The sequence below is a fragment of the Mustela erminea genome, chromosome 19 (assembly GCF_009829155.1).
Source record: "Mustela erminea isolate mMusErm1 chromosome 19, mMusErm1.Pri, whole genome shotgun sequence".
Lineage (NCBI taxonomy): Eukaryota > Metazoa > Chordata > Mammalia > Carnivora > Mustelidae > Mustela > Mustela erminea.
Genome location: NC_045632.1, coordinates 49,918,913 through 49,944,588, shown reverse-complemented (window position 1 = coordinate 49,944,588; position 25,676 = coordinate 49,918,913). Strand labels below are relative to the sequence as shown.

Genomic DNA, 25,676 nt, shown 5'->3' with positions numbered 1-25,676 from the left:
ATTAACTTATTTTTTCTTGAAAAATGTTTCCTAAGTAATTCCAAAAATTATTTTTCTCAACTGAGTTTAGGAAATTCGTAAACAACATTCAGAGATGATTCTATCTCTTTCCCTGAGAGACTGTGTATATATATTCTGTCAAAGAAACATACCCAGATGCTGTCTTCTTGTCGATACTGTTTCCAGTTCCTGCCACTGTCGCTGAACATCAGGAGGTAGCTGGTCACCCAGTTGGAGCTCCCGTATCCCCCCTGGGTGGCCACAGCGGTGGTCTCCATTCTCTCTCCAAGGTCAATCTGCAACCACTGGTATTTGTTTGACACAAGTGGAGACCAGCCACCAGCTCCTTTTATGTAAACAGAAACAGAAGAAAATGGGCAAAAGATTCATTACAAATCTGTGAGTGGACTAGAGATGCTAGTAAGACTGTACTTCTGGATGGAATTTAATAAAGTTAAATTTCCAAAATATGAAACTTCTCATAATTATAGAATAATACAGAAAAACAAGAATTTACTATAAAAGGATGAAGCTTGTGTTAATTATGTTCATCTCTAGGTATTATAACCCCCTGACACTGGGGAGAACCAAGGATCTTATCGAAAGTTTAAAGTACTTAATCTGACAGGTAGACATTCCTGTCTACACTTGGAACTAGCAGGTTTGCTGCCCACACATGATCAGGTAATGATTTAACTTTCCATCGTGGTTCACACTGTGGTGGAACTAGAAAACTGCCTTTGGTATCTGATCACGTTCAGACTTCCTGGAGAAAGAAGTACAGCTTTAAGCCTGACAATACAGATGGTCAAGGAACTGTCCCTACCCCCACTGTGCTTACAGTCCTGTGGGAATAACTGACATTGAGAAGCATGTGTGAAGCACAAATGTTAATGGTGAGACAGGTGCAGGGAACAATAATACAATAAATGATGGCGGAGAGCTCTACCCAGCGGAAGGCTGGACCTGGCTGGCGACAGAGGATGAAAGGCAATTAAATTTTCAGAAATTTTGCAAGCTGATTGTTAAATGTAGCCATGGTGGGAATATTTAAACCACAGAAATTGGCAAACTCTACAAATCAGTCCGCACACCCAGCCCAGCCAATTCACTGATATGACACTGGTTCTATCCTGTCCGTGGAAGGGGTTGGTGGATGGGGGATGGGAGATGGGAGAGGGACTATCAGGGAAAAGGTCATAGAGTTGGGAGTGCTTGAGCACTCGAGAGTGAAAAATAAGAATCTACTGTATGTTCAAGAGTGTACAGGTACAGCAGAACTTATCACATTTTCTTTTATTCACTGCACACCAGAAATATTAGCGATGTGACTACTGTATGTCTTGTTAAGATATTTCATATTTCCAGTTTAATACAATAATGCCTTATTTGGGGAATTTATTTATTTTAAGTAATACTGACATTGATAATTATATAAGTAATATGTAATCATTGTAAAAATTGTGAAATAGGGTTTAACACCTTCTTAAATTCATAGTTATTGAATATTCAGTATCTATTAAGATGCAATGTCTATTACATAACACCCCAAATAAGAATATGAGCACATGTTTTCTTTCCCCCATTCTTTTGTCACCCACCTTAAGGCTCTGATATAAGGTCTAATATTTAAGTAGAAGATCACCTCGGTGAAGTCAGTCAAGCAGAGAAAGACTGTTATCGTATGGTTTCACTCAAATGTGGACCATAAGGAATAGCCCAGAGGATCACAGGGGAAGGGAGGGAAAACTGAATGAGAAGAAATGAGACAGGGAGACAAACCGAGAGACACTCTGACTCCAGGAAACAACTGAGAGTTACAGAAAGGAGTGTGTTGGGGGGATGGGGTAACCAGATGATGGGGATCAGGGAGGGCACGTGTGGGGATGAGCTCTGGGTATTATATGCAACTAATAATCAGCTGCTCACGAATGGGAACTCACCATCCTCTTGTCAAAGCCTCAAAACTGAGTCAATACAGCATTTAAAAAAGAATTACATGACAACAATATCTTCTTTTGATGGTATAATACTAATATTTTGGTCTGATTCCCAAGTTACTCACCACATTGTCTTTAGAACTAGATACTTTTTTCCCCTCAAATTACCTTTCTTCTTGGAATAAGTCATTGTTCAAAAAGTGTCTTTCCACTTCGTACATCAAAAGTATAATGCTCTCTCTCCAATGCGCTCTCTCCCTTTGATCGAAAATAGTTATACATACTATAATTTTTATTGGTTTGTGTTTACTTTTCAGTTTCTCTGTAGCTGCACTTAAAGACTCTGTGGTTTTGTCCAGTAGCCTGAATGGGCGGCGTTCTCTTGGTCACCAATACCAGCTATAATGTTTAAGTCAGAGGAGAATATTCTCATATTTTGAGCAGGAGGGCTTGTTGGTACACATGGGCTCCAGCTGCATTTTTGGTGTCTTGGTGTCATTTATCCAGCACAGCTCTGCTGTCCCCAAGGAGCAGCCCCTATTCTTGTAGCCTGTTATCTACATGGAAGAGAATTTGTTCTTGAATGATCTGAAGACTATCTTAAATAGCACCCTCCCACAAATAGCCCAGGAAATTCCTGAACCCTCCATGGGACCTGTTCCCACGACTTTACTTTTTAAAGCTAGGCCAAATTTCCTTCGTGCTCCGCTTCTCCGGATGTAATGAAACTCCATCCTACCTTTTCTACTTATTCTACTTTACTTAATATTTACTGAGCAAGGGAGGGCTTTGTATCAGGCACAGTGTGAAGATTTGTTATCCGACTCTCAGAGCAGCCTACTGAACAGAGGACAAGTCATATGGGGAGAGTCTGAATACCTTGCTGTAGTCCACAGAGCAGCAAGAGGCACGGAGCTCTTAACCAGGACCCGTAGTGCCTCTCATATCATTAGGATAAATAGAATTGGTATTTCCCAATGGATGTAGAAAAAAGGAGCTGAGAGAGGTAGAGGAACCGTAGAATCTAGCTATCAGGCAGTAGAGCCAACTTTCCTCCCTCGACTTAAGGAAAACCATGTCTCTCAAGTACAGACACGGGATGGGAGTGGCGAATGGGTAATTATTTCCCTCCACTGTCCTCGCTCATCTTCCTACTTGTCCTCAGGATCTATCTAAGTCCGGAAGTTGACAATTTCCTGAAGTCTGATGCTACCCAAGCATCCACAGTCCCTTTATTGCTACAGCTGCATATCTCTTTGTATTTTTATCATTTTTTTTAAACACAGAAAAGTAGTAAAAGAGTGAATGAAGTGTCCCCAGCTGGCCATCACCTCAACCTGACATTTCAACATTAGGAATTTTATCTCTATCAGCTTATACCTCTGGGAAAGCGCTGATTGTTTCGGGTCTTGATCTTTCTCGTTAATTTCACCAGTCTGTACACTTTTTAATATAGAATTTCATAATCTTTCTCTAGCATTTTGACACTCCTTGATAGAACAGTATTTAAAAAGTGAACACATGAGAGGAGCACAGTGAGGAAAAAAGAATCAGCAGGACTCTGGTGAGTTAAAATTGGATCATCAATTCTCATCAGGAGAAAGAGGTACCTCTCACTGACCGCTCCCTCTTCCCAGCACCGCTCACTGTTACAGCTGCACTACCCGACTTGAAACATTCGCAGTTAATTGACCTTGAACATTTCAATTTCTCACCTGCGGTGAAAAGGTACTACTGATATGCAAATTAAGCTATATCATTAACGAGGTACACCAATAAAGTAATGGAAATTTGGATGCTCTTGGGCTTTACCAAGTTAAATCGGCCACAGGGAACCCAGAGATTCCCCACGGGGTTTTAAGCTGTTCGGCTCTACGGAGGCACGTGGTCTAAGATGTGATGGAGTGTTACGCTTGGTCTAATTTTAAAACAAATGCCGAAGAGTAACATGGAAAATGCAAACTTATGGATATGGGTACAGAGACGGATAGAACATGGCACACTTTGGCAGTGGCAGCCTGCGGGGATAAGTAAAAACAGTAGTGACAGGAAATGAAAGCCGACTTGAGGTAACAGGAGCCATATGCCCACTACAAAGCACCTAGCTTCCTGGAGCCATGCTGTTTTCATATTTACTTTTTTTAATGGAAAAAATGAAGGGTAACTCCAGCGGATGGTGAACTCTAAATTACTATAAAGTAAAATATAAGAATTCCTTCTTTTATTTATTAACCAAACATTTTAGCGGTTCAACAAGGATTATTCATCCTTAAGGAAGATTTTTTTTTTTTTTTAAGATTTTTTCTTTATTTATCTGACAGAGATCACAAGTAGGCAGAGAGGCAGGCAGAGAGAGAGGAGGAAGCAGGCTCCCTGCAGAGCAGAGAGCCCGATGTGGGGCTCGATCCCAGGACCCTGGGATCATAACCTGAGCCGAAGACAGAGGCTTAACCCACTGAGCCACCCAGGTGCCCCCTTAAGGAAGATTTTTAATATGCCCATGTATTCACGATCACAGAAGACCAACACCTACAGACCAAAGACCACCTATTCATAACCCCATCTATTCCATGGTTATTGACACTTAACCCACAAAACAAAAGCCGGAGTCTCGTCCCCCGGCTCACTTTTTTCCTGTTCCACTCTCCTTTCTCTCCAGCTCTGGCCGCCTCACTGAGACTTGGCATAATAAAGTGTCCTAAGTCTAGCCAAACAAAAACATTTGTTGACTCTTTGTATCATAACCTGAAAACTCACATTTAAAACTGAAAATACTTCCCATTGATGAGACTTTGAAGTTAAATGTTGTAGTATTGTTCTGAGAATTAATCTCAAAAAGCATATTAAAGTGCCTATTGATTTCTCTCACACACAGCAAGCATGTGGATACATGGTAGTCGTTCCTTTTTGAATTGTAAAACAATTATTATTACTATTGACTCCAAATAAAGATTTATGATCACAGCACTAAATTCAGCTTTGAAAATATTTAATTCCTGAATGACCACAAACACAGCATCTCTTTTATCTGTTGCCTACCACTTTTAAACATCAGTTTCCTCGGGAACTTGCTTCAGTAAAAAATGTTGCTGCGAATCGTAAGGAAAGAAAAGCAAACTACGAATTGTCTAGTGCCTATTGTATGTTAAACACTCTACTAGAAATTTTATGTATCATATTAAGTTTAATTACTAAAATTATCTAGTGAAGTGAAATGTCCTAACCTCTCTTCAAAGAAAACTCAAAAAAAAAAAAAAAAAAGATTTATAGAGGCTAAGTAAGTTTTCCTAGTATTATGCAAATTAAATTTTCCCAATGTTCTACAAATGATTTTAGTGTAGGTAAGAAATTACTTATTTTTTAAAATAATTTAGGAAAAAAAAAATAATTTAGGGGCACCTGGGTGGCTCAGTGGGTTAAACCTCTGCCTTCGGCTTGGGTCGTGATCTCAGGGTCCTGGGATCAAGCCCCATATCATGCTCTCTGCTCAGCAGGGAGCCTGCTTCCCCCTCTCTCTCTCTGCCTGCTGCTCTGCCTGTTTGTGATCTCTCTCCCCCTCTGTTAAATAAATTTTAAAAAATCTTTTAAAAAATAATCATTTAATCTCTGTGAGGATCTCATTGTAAAAGTCACTTCCTTTTCAATTCTTCACCCCTGAAATATTCAGTTCTTTACCCCTGACATCATAATTATGGGCAACTATCATTGCCCATAGTGGTTAGTTTCAGTCTAAGAATATATACAAATAATTTACTCAATATTATTTAAACATAAAGAATTGGCTGGTTGAATTATGTTCAAGATCCATGTAGCCCATGTGCCAGATATCAATAATATTTCATTCTGCTCATGGAGGCACATCTTACAATTTCAGGAAAGTGAAAAGAAAAATTGAAGAAAAAAATACTCTTGGGTGAAGCCTTAAAATAGAGAAGAGAATCACCTCTCTCCCCTGCTAATATTAAAAATGGCACGACCACCATTCCTGGTGGCCATCAATGAGATGACGTGTCAGAGTTTGTCAGCTCTGTCAGGGTACAAACTGCTCAGAAATGAGTCCTGCTTCCTTTGCAATATTTGAAGTGTAGAAGGACACAAATGTTCAAGGCCACAAAGCACAGTGAACATAGCTGAATGACAGTCCTAGCTACCAAGAGGCCATCTACATTTTTAAGAAATGATTGGCTTAATTAAAATTGCCATAAGAAAGTTTCCCTCTAAGACGATTACTTCTTCTTCACATGTGATTTCAACTAGATTTCCCCCAAGAGTCGAAGTTTGCCTGATTATTTTGACCATGACATTAAGTTACAATAATGTAAGGAAACCAAAACAACATTGTGCCAATATTTGTTTGACTTCCTAAAATGGTTTTCAGTGTCCCCAGGCCACCATTTAGGACTCTTAACAACTTGGTATCATTACCAGCATAGTTTTTTTTGCTGAAACACAATACTTTCAACGCTGTGTGAATTGCTGGTCTTTTTTCACAGAACACTCTGGAATCTTGGCACTGCCTCCCCTGGTCCCAGGGAGTTACAGGGATGAACGCGTAACCTGAGCCAGGCCAATGGAGCAATTCCAGGATTCTGTTGGAGAAGAAGAGACCCTGTTTTCTGCTCCGAAAGCCAAAAGGATGGGACTCGCGCATCCAAGTGCAGAAGCTATCTTTGTGGAAAGCCTGCCCGAGTGAAGCCAACACAGAGGGAAGCGGAGGTGGAAGATGAAGCGAGACCAAGTTCTGCTGGCACAGTCAGCACCCCTGAGTCCAGCTGTGCCTGCAGGCCATTCCCTGTGCCTTCCAGTTCTATGAGCCATGAGTTAACCCCTTCACTCACGCTGAACCCGCTTGGGGCCACTGCTTCAGCAATTCTCCTCTTTCTCCGCCTCATTTTTATTTTTTCCTCTTGAATGGACCATTCCCATGGATGTACAAGCATGCTGTCATTTTTCCCATTTAAAAAAGAATTAAAAAAAAAAAAAAGCTTCTCCTGCCTCCAATGTACTTTTTTCTGCTTTTCATACTGTCCTTCTTCGAGTAAGATGTCCACACTCCGCCTCTGCCATTCTTGCCATTTCCTTCTCGCTCAAGCCAACTATAACTAGCCTGTCCCTCTGTACCACTCAACGGGACCTGCCCTTGTGAGCAGGACCAAAGAACCCCATGTTGCTAAAACAAGAGCTCAGATTTCAGCCTTGCTACCACCTGGCCCATGGAAGACATTTGGACATTTTTGGCTCCTCCCAGTGTTTCGGTATATTTGGTTCACTTAGCGTCCACAAAGGCTCCTTCTCTTAATTTTCTTCCCAGCTCACTGGTTGCTGCTCCTCAGTCCCCACTGCTGATTCTTTTATTTCTTATCACTTCTGAGGGTTCAGATGGTCCAGGGCTCAGGCCTTTGCCTGCTTCTTTTTTGTCCACACACACCCTTCATGATTCCTCTTGGCCTCCTTTATTTAAATATTACTCATGGGCCAATAAGTCCCTGACTTATTGTCAATAAGTCCCATAACCTCTCTCCTGAACTTCAGACTTGGACATTCAACTCCCTCCTTGATATCTGTAACATCTTCTAAACCAAACTCTCCTTCTTCCCCCTAATCCTACCCTGTTCATACCCTTCCCTAGCCCAGTTTATGAAAATTTCATCCTTCTAGTTTCTCAGAACAGCAACAAGAAGTCATCCTTTTTTTTTAATTAACATATATTATTTGCTTCAGGGGTACAGATCTGTGACTCATCGGTCTTATACAATTCACAGCACTCACCATAGCACATGCCCTCCCCAATGTCCCCATCACCAGCCACCCTATCCCTAGTTCTCCCTCCCCCCAGAAACCTTTAGTTTGTTTCCTGAGATTAAGAGTCTCTTATGGTTTATGTCCCTTCTGATCCCATCTTGTTTCATTTTTTCCCTCCCCACCCCCCAAAACCCCCCACCCTGCCTCTCAAATTCCTCATATCAGAGAGATCATATGATAACTGTTGTCCTCTGACTTATTTCACTGAGCATAATATCCTCTAGTTCTATCCACATTGTTGCTAAAGTCAAGATTTCAGCTTTTTTGCTAGCTGTGTAATATTCCATTGTGTATCCACTTCTTTACCCATTCATCTGTTGATGGACATCTAGGTTCTTTCCATAGTTTGGCTATTGTGGACATTGCTGCTATGAACATTCGAGTGTACGTGCCCCTTCAGATCACATTTGTATCTTTGGGGTAAATACCCTGTAAAGTAGCTCCTTTTTCAACTTTTTGAGGAGCCTCCATACTGTTTTCCAGAGTGGCTGCACCAGCTTGCATTCCCACCAACAGTGTAGGAGGGTTCCCCTTTCTCTGCATCCTCACTAGCATCTGTCATTTCCTGACTTGTTAATTTTAGCCATTCTGACTGGTGTGAGGTGGTATCTCATTGTGGTTTTGATTTGCATTTCCCTGATGCCGAGTGATGTGGAGCACATTTTCATGTGTCTGTTGGCCATTTGGATGTCTACAAAGAAGTCATTCTTGACTTCTCTCTTTTTCACCATGTGACCAAACTAACAACAACAACGAAAAAATGCTACTGGTGCTGCTCACCTCTCCAGATCTATTTCCCCATCTTCATTAGCACTCCTTTGGCTCAAGCCACATGATTTTACCCTGCTTTCTTGCAGAAGCCCCCAAAGAATCTCTCTGCTTCGTCCTTAGCTCACTGAGACTCCATTCTCCATGCAACAGATTTATAATATCATCCCTGTGTTCAAAACACCACAATAACTCTCAGTTGTCCACACAGTGAAAGACAAGATCATCACACATGGCCCACAGAGTCCTAGATAATCTGCCCCCTTCCACCAACTCCCACCCATGTCTGCCCAGTCCTCTTCCTCCCAGCAGCAAAGGCCTCCTTGAAGTTCTCTGAAAAAATACCAGTCATTCTCCGACCTCCCATCCCCTGCCCAGTGAAGCTATCCTTCCTGCCTGGAGGCCTCTTCTCTGACATACACTGGGCAAACACCCCTGCCACTGTCAATCTTCACTCAGATCTAGTCCTTCCTGTAAAGGCCTGTATCCCCTGACCTCCCTTGTTAAAATTCCTCCTCCCTTGTTACAGTTCCTCCCACCCAGCAATCCTGCTCCCATTTGTCTTACTCGAAACCACTTTTTTCTTTTTTTTTTATTTTTTTTAAAGATTTTATTTATTTATTTGACAGACAGAGATCACAAGCAGACAGAGAGGCAGGCAGAGAGAGAGGGGAGAAAGCAGGCTCCCCGCTGAGCAGAGAGCCCGACGCGGGACTCGATCCCAGGACCCTGGGATCATGACCTGAGCCGAAGGCAGCGGCTTAACACACTGAGCCACCCAGGCGCCCCACTTTTTTCATTTTTTTGACAGAAACTGACATCTTTACACATAGTATATGATTTTCTTATTATATTTATTGTTTATCCTTTATCTTGCCCTATTAAAATGTAAGCTCAGTGAAGCCAAGAGTCTTTGCCTGTTTTATTCACTGACAGATCGGAAGTGTCTAGCATATGGCCTGACACACAGCGGATGCTTACTAAATGTGTACTGCATAAAGGAAAGAAATAAATCTGTAGCCATATAGACAAATAAGACTGTGTAAATTCATACTCCAAACTAGGGGTAAAGGAAGAACTGGAGCCAAACTAAATAAAGGCACAGGACACTTTTCTTTGAAGCAAGGTATCGTCAATGAGGTTCTCCAAGAGAAAGCTCAAAGCCCTTGGTACACACACACATACATGCACGCACTGACTACCACTTGCCCCGAAGTTATACAGTTTAATCACTTGTAAACTATATTTCCTAGATGTATTTACGGCTTTGTTTTTGGATTTTTGATACAGTGAAAAAGATGCTTTTCACTTCATTTCCCCAGAAAGGCTCTAAATTAATAACACCTCACTCAGTCCTCTGAGGTTTTAGTTCTTTGCTGTTGATCCGTTTTTCCCTCGCGGCAAATTGGCAGACTGACTTTCTGTCCCACTTCTTGTACTGCCAGAGCAAACATTTCTGAAATCTTTAATAATTCAGTGGATTGAAAAGTAAATATTTACACCCTTTCTCTGTTTGGGCATTTTGATTTGATTATTTGATTAGCAAATTTTGTGACAGCCAAATCTCCTCTGGAAAGCTGGGAAAAAGTTATAAAAACACTAAATTCTGTGCCGGCAAGTTTTACTTCATTCAAATTAGTCATTTTAGAAAACTGACTTTCAGCACATGGTGTCTAGAAATTCAAATGATAATCAGGACTGGCTCATGTTTTTGCTTTCTAAGCCCATTGTGATGCTTTGCTACAAGTTTCGATTTAGATCTATTGCAGTGAGGCAGGTCATTTCAGTAAATGACCCCATGCATCAGAAAGAGCATACTGACAATATCCCAGAGGTTTAAAAACCATTTTTTGCTTCCGTACCTTCTTCTTCTTCTTCTTCTTCTTCTTTTTTTTTTAATCTTCCTTAGCCAGACAGAGATGATAAGCTATCATGAGCCAAATGTCCTCATATTACTGCTTCTGGGTCAACAAACTGAAGTTACTCTCTTGTTGTACCAACAGACATCATTTCCACATAATGACTGGAAAAGGCAGTGTCACTAGAGCATAGTATATCAAAAGGGTAAAAAGTGCAAAACCAATCCAAAGCATTTGATTGATTAAATCCTTCAATACTTTCTCAGTTTGTAAAAATGCTAAGAGCTATCAAGATAATACCATATTCCCAATTAAAGAGTTATGTTTACCCCTAGGCTTAGGTATTTGTTGAACTCAGTCTCGAATAGACATACTTTATTTAACTCCATGATTTATTCCTTTTTAAGTGTTATTTCATTGTGCGAATTTTTATTTTGCAGGCAAGAGGAAAAACTACTAGTGATGCTTGTGACATGAAAAACTATTAGTGATGCTTGTGACATGAGAAACTATTAGTGATGCTTGTGACATGACAGCCTTCACGCTCCCCTCACTTTGACTTAGACAGGCTCCTTCCTTAATATAGGTCCCTGATTTCCCTTTTCGTAGATCATTTAATGTAGGAAACTTGAAACTGTGTATTATTTTTCTGCCCCTTAAGATATAAATCTTCATCAAGACTCTTTCCAGGTTTACAATCCAAGAATGTCTTTCTCAAGGACCTGAGTCATCCCTTGAAATGCAGTCATCAAGAAAAATAGTGCCTCATTTCCCAGTCTCTGTGGGAGGGTAGGAGCCTAATTTCCATAATCACCAATTAGCGAACACAAACGCGTAATCACATTGACCAACTTCCCCCCTAATGTTCTTGAGTACTTTTCTACTGGCTCAGCCCAGTGCTTAAAAACTCTCGATTGGATTATTTGTTCTTTGGGTGTTGAGTTTGCTAAATTCTTTATAGATTTTGGACACTAGTCCTTTATCTGATATGTCGTTTGCAAATATCTTCTCCCATTCTGTCAGTTGTCTTTTGGTTTTGTTAACTGTTTCCTTTGCTGTGCAAAAGCTTTTGATCTTGATGAAATTCCAATAGTTCATTTTTGCCCTTGCTTCCCTTGCCTTTGGCGATGTTCCTAGGAAGATGTTGCTGTGGTTGAGGTCGAAGAGGTTGCTGCCTGTGTTCTCCTCAAGGATTTTGATGGATTCCTTTCGCACATTGAGGTCCTTCATCCATTTTGAGTCTATTTTCGTGTGTGGTGTAAGGAAATGGTCCAATTTCATTTTTCTGCATGTGGCTGTCCAATTTTCCCAACACCATTTATTGAAGAGGCTGTCTTTTTTCCATTGGACATTCTTTCCTGCTTTGTCAAAGATTAGTTGACCACAGAGTTGAGGGTCTATTTCTGGGTTCTCAATTCTGTTCCATTGATCTATGTGTCTGTTTTTGTGCCAGTACCATGCTGTCTTGATGATGACAGCTTTGTAATAGAGCTTGAAGTCCGGAATTGTGATGCCACCAACTTTGGCTTTCTTTTTCAATATTCCTTTGGCTATCCGAGGTCTTTTCTGGTTCCATATAAATTTTAGAATTATTTGTTCCATTTCTTTGAAAAAGATGGATGGTACTTTGATAGGAATTGCATTAAATGTGTAGATTGCTTTAGGTAGCATAGACATTTTCACAAAATTCTCCTACCCTTTGTTTCAAGAGTTGAGTTCAGTATCTCTCCCCTATTGCAATAGTTTTGACCCTCATTACTGTAGTTATGAACAAAGTCTGTCTGGTCTGTTTACCCAACCCAGTGCAATTATTCTTTTGAGTTTTTTTTAAAGTTTTATTTATTGTTGAAGTATAGTTGACATACAATATTACATTAGTTTCGGGCATAAACAACAGTGATTCAACAATTCTATACATTACTCAATGCCCATCACAATATAGTCATCATCTGTCACTATATGATGTTATTATGATGTTACTGGCCATATTCCCTACGCTGTAATTTTCATCTCTGTGGCTATTTTTTTTAAAGATTTATTTATTTGAAAGACAGCATGTTTGAGTGCGTGCATGTGAATGGGGGAAGGGGCAGAGGGAGAGAATCTTCAAGCAGACTGCTCCAATGCAGAGCCCTATCTCACGATCCATGAGATCATGACCCGAGGTGAAACCAAGAGTCCAACGTTTAACTGACTGAGTCACCCAGGTGCCCCACTCTCCGTGACTTATTTTTTAACTGGAAGTTTATACTAGTGCAATTTTTCTTTGCAGGAGGCTAGCTGTGGGTTTCTTATTTGGAACAATGTGCTTTTCATTTTCCTGTCTCATGTATTATAGTCCCCCAGAAACCATTCCACAATCAGAGTTCAGGAGGGGAAGACAAAGAACAATGCTTAGAAGAGAATGAGGGTCTGACTGGAAGCTCAGCAGCGGGATTCTTCATGGTAGTGACATTCTGCAGAGACTACTGCACATCCGCTCCATCTATTATACTAAAGAATGTCACAACTAACTGCAGGGAATCTGAATAGCAACAAGAAGTGTCATGGAGCCCCTCCGGCAAAAGGGAATGGCCTTTGACAAGAAAACAGTCATGGAATGGACTGGCCACTAAAACTGGCATTGCATGCCAACAAACATGAAGGGTTAGGACCAACCCAACCACACTCAGCAGATAACTGCTGACCTGGGACGTAAGGATCCAACCAATGATCCTGGGGTAATCACCCACACAACAACCAACATATGCCAGGGGAGCCTCTACCCAGCGATGCCATGTATCATCTGAGTTCCTTATATGCCAGCTGTCATTTTTGAAAAAACTAGAAGAAAGATTAGGAAATCGGAAAATCTGAGCATTTATCTGGAAGGGACTGGCACAACCAAAGGAGGCTGCTTTACCCAGAAGATGCCAGAGGGGCATGAGGTGACCTGATATGTGGGCACATATGGGAAACAGTCTCTAAACTGAAAAACAAGTAGGATCTTCCCACCTTGAAACGAAACTCACAGGTGCTAAAATGTTGACAACTGAAAACTATGTGGTGTTTCCATGTTATTCCTCAACTAACATAACCTTCACACTCAGAGATTTGAAAGTGGCTGAGAAAATCAGATCAACTAATATTTCAGATCTAAATGATTAATGTACTGTAGTATCTTCATGAGTATTTTGTTTATGTGCCTAATTTCTCCAAAGCCACTGATTAAGTATTTCATACAAATTACGATTTTATAAACCTGTATGTGAATTGCGAAGAACAATCCTATTTGCAGGAGTATATGGGTGGTCAACCAGAACTGATGCTTTTATCTGAATAAAAATGTATTCGGCCCGTGTGCAGTAGATTCTCTGCTTTAGATTCAGCACTGGAGAGAAGAATCGCTCAACAGTCATTGAGTATCATAATGGTAACTGGCACCAATTAGACAGAGAAGCAAAAAAAATTATACATATATATAGTGTGTGTGTTTATACATATATAATATATATAATGTGTTTATATATATAAACACACACACACATACACAAACACTGCTTTTAATAGGTATAATGTTCTACAATAGCATGGGGGAGTGGGATACAAATAAAATTTAGTATCTGAAGCCAGCAAGTACAATATTTCCCCCATGCACACATTCAATTCTAGAAATGGTTTCCAGTTGCAGACACTTTTGCTACATAGACAAATGAATTGCTTCCTCTAACATCCAAGCACCCTAGCCAGCTCCATCTGGCTCCTGGCCTATGTACAAATAGAGGCGCACACAAGAGTTATGTTTTCGTGAAAAATACAGAGAAAAAATATGCTATTATGGGTTTTATGTCAAAGATGTGATATATTACCTTTAATTTTGCCAGTGATTGACATACATTTGGATTTTTTAAATTATGCTCTCACATGTGTTTTAAATGATCTCTTTACCTCTTTTAAATGATCTCTTGAAACAAATCTAGTTTCTACAGATTTAATTTGGGGATATTGTGTTAAACTAGTGAAGAGTACAAACAGATGTAAGTGTTAACAAACCATTGCTGGCAATTTTTCCAATCAAGCACTTTCATATAGCAATGTGGTCTTAACCTAGGGCTATGAACTTGCTACTTTGTCATCAAATCTCCTAAACTGAGGGGTAAATAACTTCTAAAACTATCTGCCACTAATTATTCTGTATTAGAAAGAGCAGGCACATAGCACCTTGGCTTCACCAAGATAAAAATCCCCTCAGCCTGAGGGAGCAGGATCAAGCCTGTCAGGATGCAAAAGGTACAGAAGTGCAGGCAGAGGAGGAAAAGCACATCATTTTTCTCTGTTTATCTCCATCTTATTTCTATTTGTAATGCATAATGGAAAGTTCTAAATTGTCCATTTTGATAAAAAGAAAGTCTCACAAAGCAACCTCATTTCCACTCAAACCAGGGAGGACTTTCATACAATTGTCAGGCCACCTATCATAGTTCATGGCTCCCAATGTATATTGATCCAATGAGTCATAATAAAGCAATGCTTCCAGCTGGGAATGAGAGTTAATACAAACACTTTCTGGATCAGAAAAGACGGACCAAAAAAAAAAAAAAAAATAGGTCATGCTTCTGCCTAGCCAATTTCAAATTGCTTCTGGCGATACTGTGAATCTCATCCACACCCCTGCGTTTTCCACACACTCTGTTACTACCAAGGAGAATGGCAGCAACTGAAAAACAGCTCCCTAGCAGAGCAGTTCAATGCTCGTGATGACAGCTACCGTAATTGCAAAATGCAAATCCTTTTGACAAGCACAATGGAAAATCAATTACCAGCATGGATTATTACACTGAAATTGTCACTGCTCTTTTTATTTTCTTCTCTGAAAATAAAAAAAATTAATAAAGACCCATTTGGAACATACCTTCAGAGTTCAGAATCTTGCATCTTCGTTTTAAAATTATCACAAAAGAAATTTTTTAATTTTTACTAAAAATGAATAGGAATGAATGAATATATACATATATACATAAATACAAATATATAAATAAAGGGCAGAAGGAAACTTTTGGAAGTGCTGAATATGTTTAAGGCCTTGATTATGGTGATGGTTTCATGGATGTATTTTTTTTAATTTTTTTATTTGACTACAATTGAACCACAATGTTATATTAGTTTCAGTGGAACATAGCCATTCAGCGTCTCCATACGTTCTGCTGTGATCACCACAGCGTAGCTACTTCTGTCCCCATACAATGCTACTACTGTACCACTGACTATATTCCCTATGTTATACCTTTTATTCCTCTGACTTACTCATTCCACAACTGGAAGCCCATACCTCCCACACTCCTTCACCCATTTTGCCCATCTGTCCACACCTTCCCTCTGGCAACCATCAGTTTGTTCTCTGTATTTATAGGTCTGATTCTTCTTTTTGTTTGTTTATTCATTTGCTTAGTTTTTTAGATTCTACACATGAGTGAAATCATGGTATTTGTCTTTCTCAGCCTGACTTACTTCACTTATTAGCATAATACCTGCTAGGTCCATCCATGTTTTCACAAATGGCAAGATCTCATCCTTTTTTATGGCTGCACAAAATTTTGTTTTCCACAGTTGCTGTACCAATTTACAGTCCCACCAATAGTGCCCAAGGGTTCCTTTTTCTCCACATCTTCACTAACACTTGTTATTTCTTGTCTTTTTTATTTTAACCATTCTCACAGGTGTCAGGTGATATCTCACTGTAATTGATTTGCATTTCCCTGATGATTACTGACATTGAGCATCTTCTCACGTGTCTGTTGGCCATCAGTATGTCTTCTTTGGAAACATGTCTATTCAGGTCCTCTGCCTAGTTGTTAATCAGATTGTTTTGTTTTTGTTTTTGTTTTTGTTTTGGTGTTGAGCTATATTAATTCTTTGTATATTTTGTATATTAACTCCTTAATAGATATATCATTTGCAAATATCTTCTCCCATTCAGTACGCTGCCTTTCTGTCTTATCAATGGTTTCTTTTGCTGTGTAGAAGTTTTCATTTTGATGTAGTCCCAATAGTTTATTTTTGGTTTTGTTCCCCTGGCTTCAGGAGATAGATATAGAAATATATTTTTAAAGCTGATGTCAAAGAAATTACTGTCTGTGCTCTGTTCTAGGGTTTTTATGGTGTGAGGTCTCACATTTAGATCTTTAATTTTGTGTTTACTTCAGCATACCTTGTTAGAAAGTGGTCCAGTTTCATTCTTTCACATGGAGCAGTCCAGTTCTCCCAGTACCATTTAATGAGGAGACTATCTTTTTCTCCCATTGTATATTCTTATCTCCTTTGTCATAGATTAATTGGCCATATAATTGTGAGTTCATTTCTGGGCTTTCTATTCTATTCTACTGATCTCTGTGTCTGTTTTGTGTACCAGTACCATACTGCTTTGATTACCACATCTTTGTTGCCTATCTTGAAATCTCGAATTGTGATACCTCCAGCTCTACCCTTGTTTCTCAGAATTGCTTTGGCTGTTCAGGGTCTTTTGTGGCTCCACACAAATTGTAGTGTCATTTGTTCTAGTCTGGTGAAAAATGCTGCTGGCATTTTGACAGGGACCACGCCAAATCTGTAGATTGTTCTGGGTAGTATGAATTATGTGTGTATTTTTACCTCCAAATGCATCAGGTTGTAAACAATGAATATGCACGGATTTTTGTATATCAATCATACCTCAAAGTGGCTTTTTAAAATTAGCAATTTATAATTTTAGGAAATATGAATGTAATATTTCCAGAGTCAGCTTGGCCCAAGAGTCAATCATAAATGTCAACAATTTTATATTTCTATTTAAAGGCATTAATTCTCAGTAATCAAAAAACCACCAACAAACGAAAGTCCAGCACCAAGTGGCTTCACAGGTGAATTATACCAAACCTTTTAAAGAAGAGTTAATACCTATTCTACTCAAACTATTCTCAAAAATAGAAGAAGGAGGAAAACCCCCACATTCATTCCATGAAGCCATCATTACCCTGATATCAAAACCAAATAAGGACATTACCAAAACAAAACAAACCAAAAACTATAAGCCAATGTCTCTGATAAACACAGATGCAAAAGTCCTCAACAAAATATTAGCAAATCAAATCCAACAACACATTTTTAAAAATCATTCACCGTGATCAAGTAGGATTTATTCCTGGGATACAAGGGTGGTTCAATATTCACAATTTTTTAAATGATTTCATTTATTTATTTGTCAGAGAGAGAGAAAGGATAAGCAGGCAGAATGGCAGGCAGAGGCAGAGGGAGAAGCAGGCTCCCTGCCAAGCCAGAAGCCCGATGCAGGACTCAATCCCAAGACTCTGGGATCATGACCTGAGCTAAAGGCAGCTGCTTAACTGACTGAGCCACCCAGGCATCCCCAATATACATAAATTAATCAATGTGATATAGCACATCAATAAGAAAAAGGGTAAAAATCATATGATCACTTCAATAGATGGAGAAAAACCATTTGACAAATTACAACCATTCATTATTAAAAAAAAAAAAAACCAACCCTCCACACAATAGATTTAGAGAAAACATACTTCAACATAATAAATAGTGAAAAAACCACAGCAAACATCATACTGAGTAGGCAAAAACTGAGAACTTTTCCCCTAAGGTCAAGAATAAGACAAGGATGTCCACTCTCATCACTTTTATTCAATACAGTACTGGAAGTCCTAGCCATAGCAATTAGACAATGAAAAGAAATAAAAGACATCCAAATTGGAGGAAGTAGTAAAATGTCCACTATTTGCAGATGACATGATACTATATACAGAAAACTCCATCAAAAAACACTAGAACTTATAAATGAATTCAGTAAAGTTGTAGGATACAAAATCAATGTGTAGAAACCTGCTGCATTTCTATACACTAACAATGAAGAAGCAAAAGAGAAATTAAGAAAACAACCCCATTTACAATTGCACCAAAAACAATAGGGTAACCAGTAATAAACCTAACCAAAGAGGTGAAAGACCTGTACACTGAAAACTATCAAACACTGATGAAAGAGATTAAGGGTGACACAAAGAAACAGAGATATTCCATGTTCACGAATTAAAAGAAAAATATTGTTAAATTGCCTACACTACCCAAAGCATTCTACACATTTAATGCAATCCCGAATGAAATATCAACAGCATGGGACACCTGGGGTGACTCAGGTGGTTAAGCTTCCGACTCTTGATTTTGGCTCAACTCATGATCTCAGGGTTGTGAGATTAAGCCCTACATTGGGGTTCATGTGGGGCATGGAGCTTGTTTAAGGTTCTCTCCTCCCCTTCTGCCCTTCCCCCTACCACTTGTGTGTACTCTTTAAAAGAGGCAAGAAAAAAAGAAAGGGAAAAGTTAGAGGTACCACAATTCCAGACTTAAGTTCTATTACAAAGCTGTAGTGGTTAAAACAGTATGGTACTGGTACAAATAGAGACACAGAGCTTAATGGAACAGAACAGAAAACCCAGAAATGAACTCACAACTAAAAGGTCAGTTATTCTTTGACAAAGGAGGAAAGAATACCAAATAGGAAAAAGTCTCTTCCAAGAAATGTGTTGGGAACACTAGACAGCAACATGCAAAAGAATGAAACTGGATCACTTTCTTACAACAGATGCAAAAATAAACTCAAAATGAATTAAAGACCAAATATGAGACCTGAAGCCATAAAAATCCTAGAAGAGAGCACAGGCAGTAATTACTCTGACATAAGCCATAACATTTTTCTAGATATGTCTCCTGGGGCAAGGGAAATAAAAGCAAAAATAAGCTACTAGGACTACATCAAAATAAAAAGCTTCTGCATAGCATAGAAAATAATCAACAAACTGAAAGGCAACTCACTGAATGGGAGACAGTAACTGCAAATGATACATCTGATAAAAGGCTAGTAACCAAAATATATAAAGAACTTATAAAATTCAACACCCAAAAAATGAATAATCCAACTAAAAATGGGCAGAAGAAACTGCAAAAAAGATATCCAGATGGCCAAAGGACACGTGGAAAGATACTCAACATCACCCATCGTTGGAAAATGCAAATCAAAATTACAATGAAATATCACCTCATGCCTGTCAAAATGGCCTAAAATAAAAAAGACAAGAAATAACAGGGGTTGGCAAAGATGTGGAGAAAAAGGAACCCTTTTTCGATGTTGGTAGAATGCAAACTGGCGCAGCCACTGTGGAAACAGTATGGAGTTTCCTCAAAAAACTAAAAACAGAACTACCCTACGATCCAGTAATGTGTACTACTGGGTACTGACCCCCAAAATACAAAAACACTGATTCAAAGAGATACGTGCACCCCTAAGTTTACAGCAGCAGCATTTATAATAGCCAATTTATGGAAACAGCCCAAGTACCCATCAAGCAACAAACGGATAAATAAGAGATGGTATATAGATGCAATGGGATATAATTCAGCCATTAAAAAAGGATGAAATCTTGCCATCTGCAGTGTCATGAATGGAGCTGGAGAGTGTAATGCGAAGTCGATAAATCAGCCAGAGAAAGACAAGTACCATATGATTTCACTCATGTGTGGAATTTAAGAAACAAAACAAAGGAGTGCATGAAAAAGAGAGAGTGAGACAAGCCAAGAAACAGATTCAACTACAGAGAACAAACTGATGGTTACCAGAGGGGCAGGGGGTGGAGGAAAGGGTGAAACTGGTGATGGGGATTAAGGAAGGCAGTTGTGATGAGCATTAGATGGCGAACGGAACTGCTGAATCACTATACGGTACATCTGAAGCTAATATAACACTGTGTGTTAACTATACTAGAGCTAATAAAAATAAAGATACAGATCTTTCCAGTATAGATGCATAGTTGAGTAGAAGGATACTGTGTCATGTTATGCACTCATTATACAATTTTTAAGTCTATCATTTTTAACAAAATTGTATGCAAGCCTGGATACAAATTTCCTAGCATTTTATGTTCCTTTACATAAAAGCAGGAGGGACAATACAAAGGGATGGGTATCACATGGAACTCCCAGATGACCCACAAGTAGAGTTTTAATAAGAAATTCATGATTTGCATAATTCTTGAAAGATGATGCTTTCAAAAAAAGAAAAAAGGCTTTTTGCTTTTGCTATGCTGGCATCCTGTACCTTTAGAATAAAAGATTTGTCTAGGTCAATAAATGAGCTGAGAAAAAACCATCAGGAAATGTCTCTAGATCAGAAGTCATGACCAAATCACTTAGAGAAAACCCTTCCTTCTTGAGCTCATTTCCTCTCGTCAGCCCCTTTGGCCAGCCTTTTTCTGTATCCTTCATAGAGCTCCCTTTCTGTACTTCTGTTTAAAAAGCTAATACAATTTTCTTCTCCTCTTTTACTTTTCATTCTCCGTGGACTGCACTTCTCGTGCCTGTGGCTGCAATGATTAGCTTTTTGTTTTTGGATGATGACGCCTAAATCGTTATTTTGAGCTCTGACTTTCCTTTGAAATCTGTATCCCAAATCCTGAATGTTTCCTATACATCTATTCATGGATGCCCTATAGATATCTCAAGCTCAACATTCCAAAACTGGATGCCTTACCTCCTGTCAGAACCAGATGGCCACATCATTTCAATCTTTGCTCAGACTGAAATCTTAAAATCACTTCTAATTATTCCCTTTCAATAATAGAAGCAGAAGCCTCTAATATGTAGAAATTGCCAGATCTGGTCATTGTTACCTCCAAAGTGATTTTCACTGTAGCCTTTGCTTTTCATGATCCCTACCTTGGTTTGAGCCCTTCTTAGTCTAACCCCTCCCGTAAAAACTTACTTTTTGTACTTATTTGTTAGTTGCTAGGGATATAATCTTGAACTGAGTACGTGACAGAATGAAAAGATGAAAGCACGTGAGTGATCTTAGTGAGGGGGCACTGGCAGTGCTCAGTGATCTGTGGGTACCCCCTTAGATATCAAATGCTGGAAGGGCAAAAAGAGAAGCTTAGAAAGTCAAGGGTAATGGCTTGGAAAACTTTCTAGATGGTGACGCTGACAGTAAACTCATCAGTGGATGGGAAATTTGGAAGACATCAAATGGAAGACACAGGAATCCTGAGGCAGCTTGAAAGATACAGGATACTGTGGACCGATTCGCTTTCGAACAGAGGGACAGCTCTTCCAGGGCAGTGACTATGAAGGAAGCAAGGCCAGTGGGATTTGGCTACATTTATCGGCTTTGGAGAGGAGGACAGGAAATTGTGTTCCTGCCTGATGTCCTACCCTTCCGGAAATCTTCAATATGTGCCTCTTAAAGAACCAATCTATTTTTGTCATTGTTCCCAGAGTTGCTTTAGTAAAAGGAAGATGAATAATTTTTCTGGTGACAAAAGGAATCCTTTTAGGCAGGGCATTTAACGCAACTTCAGTTTGGCACTGGAGGCACTGGAGCCTCCGAAAACTGTACTTTTCTATGAAGCCTACTCTCATCCTTCACAATTTCACTTGACTGATGTGTGTTCCTCTGCCCCTCACCCAGCCAGGACTCTCCCTCCTCCGCCTCTCCGCCGCATCTCAAATAGCGCCTCCCCACAGGCTGGCTTGTTACTTCCAAGTAACTTCCTTAGTAACAAGAAAGAATAGAGTTTATTTACATTTGTTAAATTAATAACTAAGAATCAAAACTCCGTATTAGAATATCACTGTCATACTTAAATCCAACCTTGTAAAAACTTTTGTGAGCTGGTCAGACATAAAAGTGAGGCTTGCCATTAGCTGCACTGTTACCATTTGAATACGGCCGAATTCAGAGTAACCGAACTAAATTAGACACTGAGATGACTCCAGAAGGCCAAAGGTCTGTAAGAATTCTGCTTTCTTCTAACGAAGGAAAATGATGGACTTTTTTTTAATGAGGAAAGTTGACATTTCAAAGTATCTTAAACTCTCTTTTTGCCATTTCTTTTATAAAAAATAGTTCTGATTAATTCTCATCAATCTTTCTTTTTTTTTTTGGAGTATCTGAAATGTGTCTTGAATTCCAATGAATAAATGAATATTTGGTGAATACTGAACTGATTTAATAAAGTGTCTTAACTAAATATCTAACATTTAAGTTACTGTGGTTTATGTGTAGATTACAAAGCAGTTAGAGCTCATGTTTTTGAACTATCTAAACACTATTAAAATTTCCTGATACAGGCATAAATAAAATGCCAAAAACTTGAATCCAGGAAGGGCTATGAAACTTAAGACATTTCTAATTTTTAATGAAAATGACGAAGGGGTGCCTCCGTCGCTCAGTTGGTTGAGCATCTGACTCCTAATTTCAGCTCAGGTCATGATCTCAGGGTTGTGAGATCAAGCCCTGAGTTGGTTCCCTGCTCCGCACAGAGTCTGCTTGAAATTCTCTCTCTCTCCCTCTGCCCCTCTCCCCACTCACACATGTGCATTTTCTCTCTCTAAAATAAAATAAAGAAAGAAAGCGAAGAAAGAGAGAAAGAGAAAATCTTTAGAAAACTATGAAAGCATAAGGAAATAGAAGAATATGAAATACTGCCTTCTTTAAAATCTCTAAATGCCATCCCTCGTAACAAAGAATATAGAATTTATCTCCCTAATCACACCGACTGGCTATGGTTTTCACTACTAGACCACACATAAACTTTTCAGAGAAGGCTACTACATACAAGGAATTATCAATATTGCTCTAATCACCACCACTAATACCCACAATTAGTGAACCAAATGCGATCAGTATATCTACTAGCACATACATAGTCAAAAGGAATGTCAAGAATGACTCTGGATCACTAGTTATAAATAGAAGCTACCCATGTGCTTCCCTGTTCTGACTCACTTGGTTCTCACAACAAGTCTATGAGAGGGAAACTACTATTTTTCCAGTTTAGACATGAAGAGAACGAGGCAAAGGGAGGTAGTATTCCCTTGTGAAAGGTCACGGAGCTAAAATCAGACAGAGCCCTGAACACTGCTGACCCCGGAGCCTGTCTTCATCACAGATGATATGGCCTCCATCTTTAGGAAGTCTGCTTCTTATGAAACAGGAGGTCGACACATGAGCAGGTGACATGTATTATATGCGGAACTGAAAGAGGATATACACTACAGAAGTTTAGGATCTGGAGAGGGTTGCTGGCTGAGTGATTAGCGAGAAAGAAACATTCCTTTCAGGTTCTAGGGTAGGATTTGAAAGGTCGAAATGAAGGGTTGGAGCCTTCCAAGCAGAGGAATGATACGAGGGCAGACAGATGCAAGGCACATTTTTCAGAATGGCAGTAATTGGACTGAAGGGAGAGAGAGGGCATGGAGAGGGCAGTGGTCATTAAGGCAGGAAAAGAAAGTGGAGCCAGACTGTAGAATGTCTTTCATTCAAGCTTGCAGCATCTGAGGACCACTTAGTGCGTGTTTTGTTTTGGGTGCACGGAGGGATCACCAACTTTAGATAAATTAACATCAAAAAAGACAATCTACAATTTTAAATGCATAGAATAAGTAAAATTTAGGATCACTAATAAGATGCATGCTTATTCACATTGTTCTACAAGAAGGTATTATTTGCGATCTTTTACCAAGCTATACTCAGCTTAATGATGGATAGCTTGATCTGTCTGGGCCACTGACACAGCCAGCAGCTCTAACTTCTCACTTTTGATAGTCACTCCATAAAATATTTTAACTCCTATTCTTAGGTCACTGAGAAAAACAGGAAACTTTGTGGCTCTGTCAGAGATTTCTGGATATTTGGATAAAAGACAGACATTAAATGGAGGGCTGTTCTCCTTTTAGCATAAAATCAAATAGTATGTCAATCAACATGTCCAAACCCAAAAGCTGTAAGTTTGAATGTTTCAACTTGGGGTATACATTCTTACACACTTTCTTTTTGTATGTGGTTCTAGAAACAAACTTTTTACACTATGCTAAAGAACTTACAGGGGCAGGGGCTCCTGGGTGGCACAGTTGGTTAAGCTTCTGACTCCTGGTTTCAACTCAGGTCATGATCTCACGGTTGTGGGATGAAGCCCCAGGTCAGGCTCTGCACTGGGTGTGGAGCCAGCTTAAGATTCTCTGTCTCTCCCTCTCCCTCTGCCCCTCCCACTTGTGCTCTCTCTCTCTCAAATAAATAAATAAATTGCTTCTTTTTTTTAAGATTTTATTTATTCATTTGACAGTAGGCAGAGAGGCAGGCAGAGAGAGAAGAGGAAGCAGGCTTCCCGCTGAGCAGAGCCCAATGTGGGGCTCGATCCCAGGACCCTGGGATCATGACCTGAGCCGAAGGCAGAGGCTTTAACCCACTGAGCCACCCAGGCGCCCCAATAAATTGCTTTTTAAAAAAAGAGAGCTTACATATGCATGAGTATACCAAAAAACCGTTTCTAAATATATACATATATTTACATATGTATTATATATATACATATATGCAACAAGCAATCAAGTACTGGGAACACATCAAATTCATGGTTCAGGTCTTTTGCATCATAGTCCAATTTGTAAAAGAAATTCTAATATTTTTCCCCAAGATCCTTATATTTTGACTCTCAGGAGATAAATTCAGGTAGGTGGTATGCTAGCAAGTGTTTAACATGTCCTCTGGGGAATGTGCAGGGGAGGGAGCCCTGCGTTGTAGCATTCGTCAATTCCTGTGGTGTAAATGCTCCCCCAGTGGCAGATTTCAAGTACCCAATTCGCTGACGCAGACGTGGGCAGAGCTGCAGACAGTGGGCCCCCACCCGCCAGCAGGTTACTGACCACAGCTCAGATGAGCTGCTTGAGCGATGCAGCCAGAATCATATTGCAGTTATGAATTTCTCAGTTATAGCCTCGGGTATGAAAAATGCATGTTTCCCCCTAACTCAATCTAATTTTCTCTCTTGAGTTTCTATTCTGTCTAACGTAGAAAATCAATCTAATCATTTCGGAGGAACTCAGTCCTGTTCATGGATTACTCAGTTGATTCAGGATTTTATTCCTGTCACCTTCGGCTTCCAGATGTTTACAGGTGTCTGTTTCCCTTCATGTCGGCCCTGAGAGCCAGGGACAGGAAGACTACTTCTTGGTCTTCCACACGTGCAGTCGAGCAGCTTCCCCTCTGCTGTCATCACCCGCTGAGGGCTGGTCAGGACGTGCTTAATCACAGCATTTGGACGTTCTTCTTCGCATCCAAGGTGTGACCTTCTGCGCACACCCACCTCCCCACTCCCTATCTCCTGCATTCATTCTTGGCACCCACAGTATCTCCTGGTTCTTGCCACATGCCATCTGGGCCTCACCACCACATCTACGCTGCAGCGACAGAGTGCTCTGGTGACTTGTCTTGGGTGGG

At 39.7% G+C, this 25,676-nt stretch overlaps 1 protein-coding gene and 1 long non-coding RNA gene across 4 annotated transcripts in view; one reads left to right on the top strand and one right to left on the bottom strand.

Annotated features, from left to right (window-relative positions):
- The window catches only part of CNTNAP4 (contactin associated protein family member 4), a 238,827-nt gene that overhangs the window by 164,994 nt on the left and 48,157 nt on the right, over positions 1-25,676 (bottom strand). For both annotated transcript variants that reach the window (XM_032325430.1, XM_032325431.1), the window contains exon 3: positions 153-346. In XM_032325430.1, coding sequence (XP_032181321.1) covers positions 153-346 — 194 coding nt within the window. The remainder of the gene's footprint in view (positions 1-152; positions 347-25,676) is intronic.
- LOC116579742 lies at positions 315-6,888 on the top strand. 2 transcript variants are annotated; one of them, XR_004281402.1, is made up of 4 exons: positions 315-399; positions 559-684; positions 3,418-3,668; positions 6,434-6,888. It is a non-coding gene; the product is annotated as an uncharacterized LOC116579742 (long non-coding RNA). The 2 variants fall into 2 exon arrangements; XR_004281401.1 differs by having other exon boundaries at positions 341-453.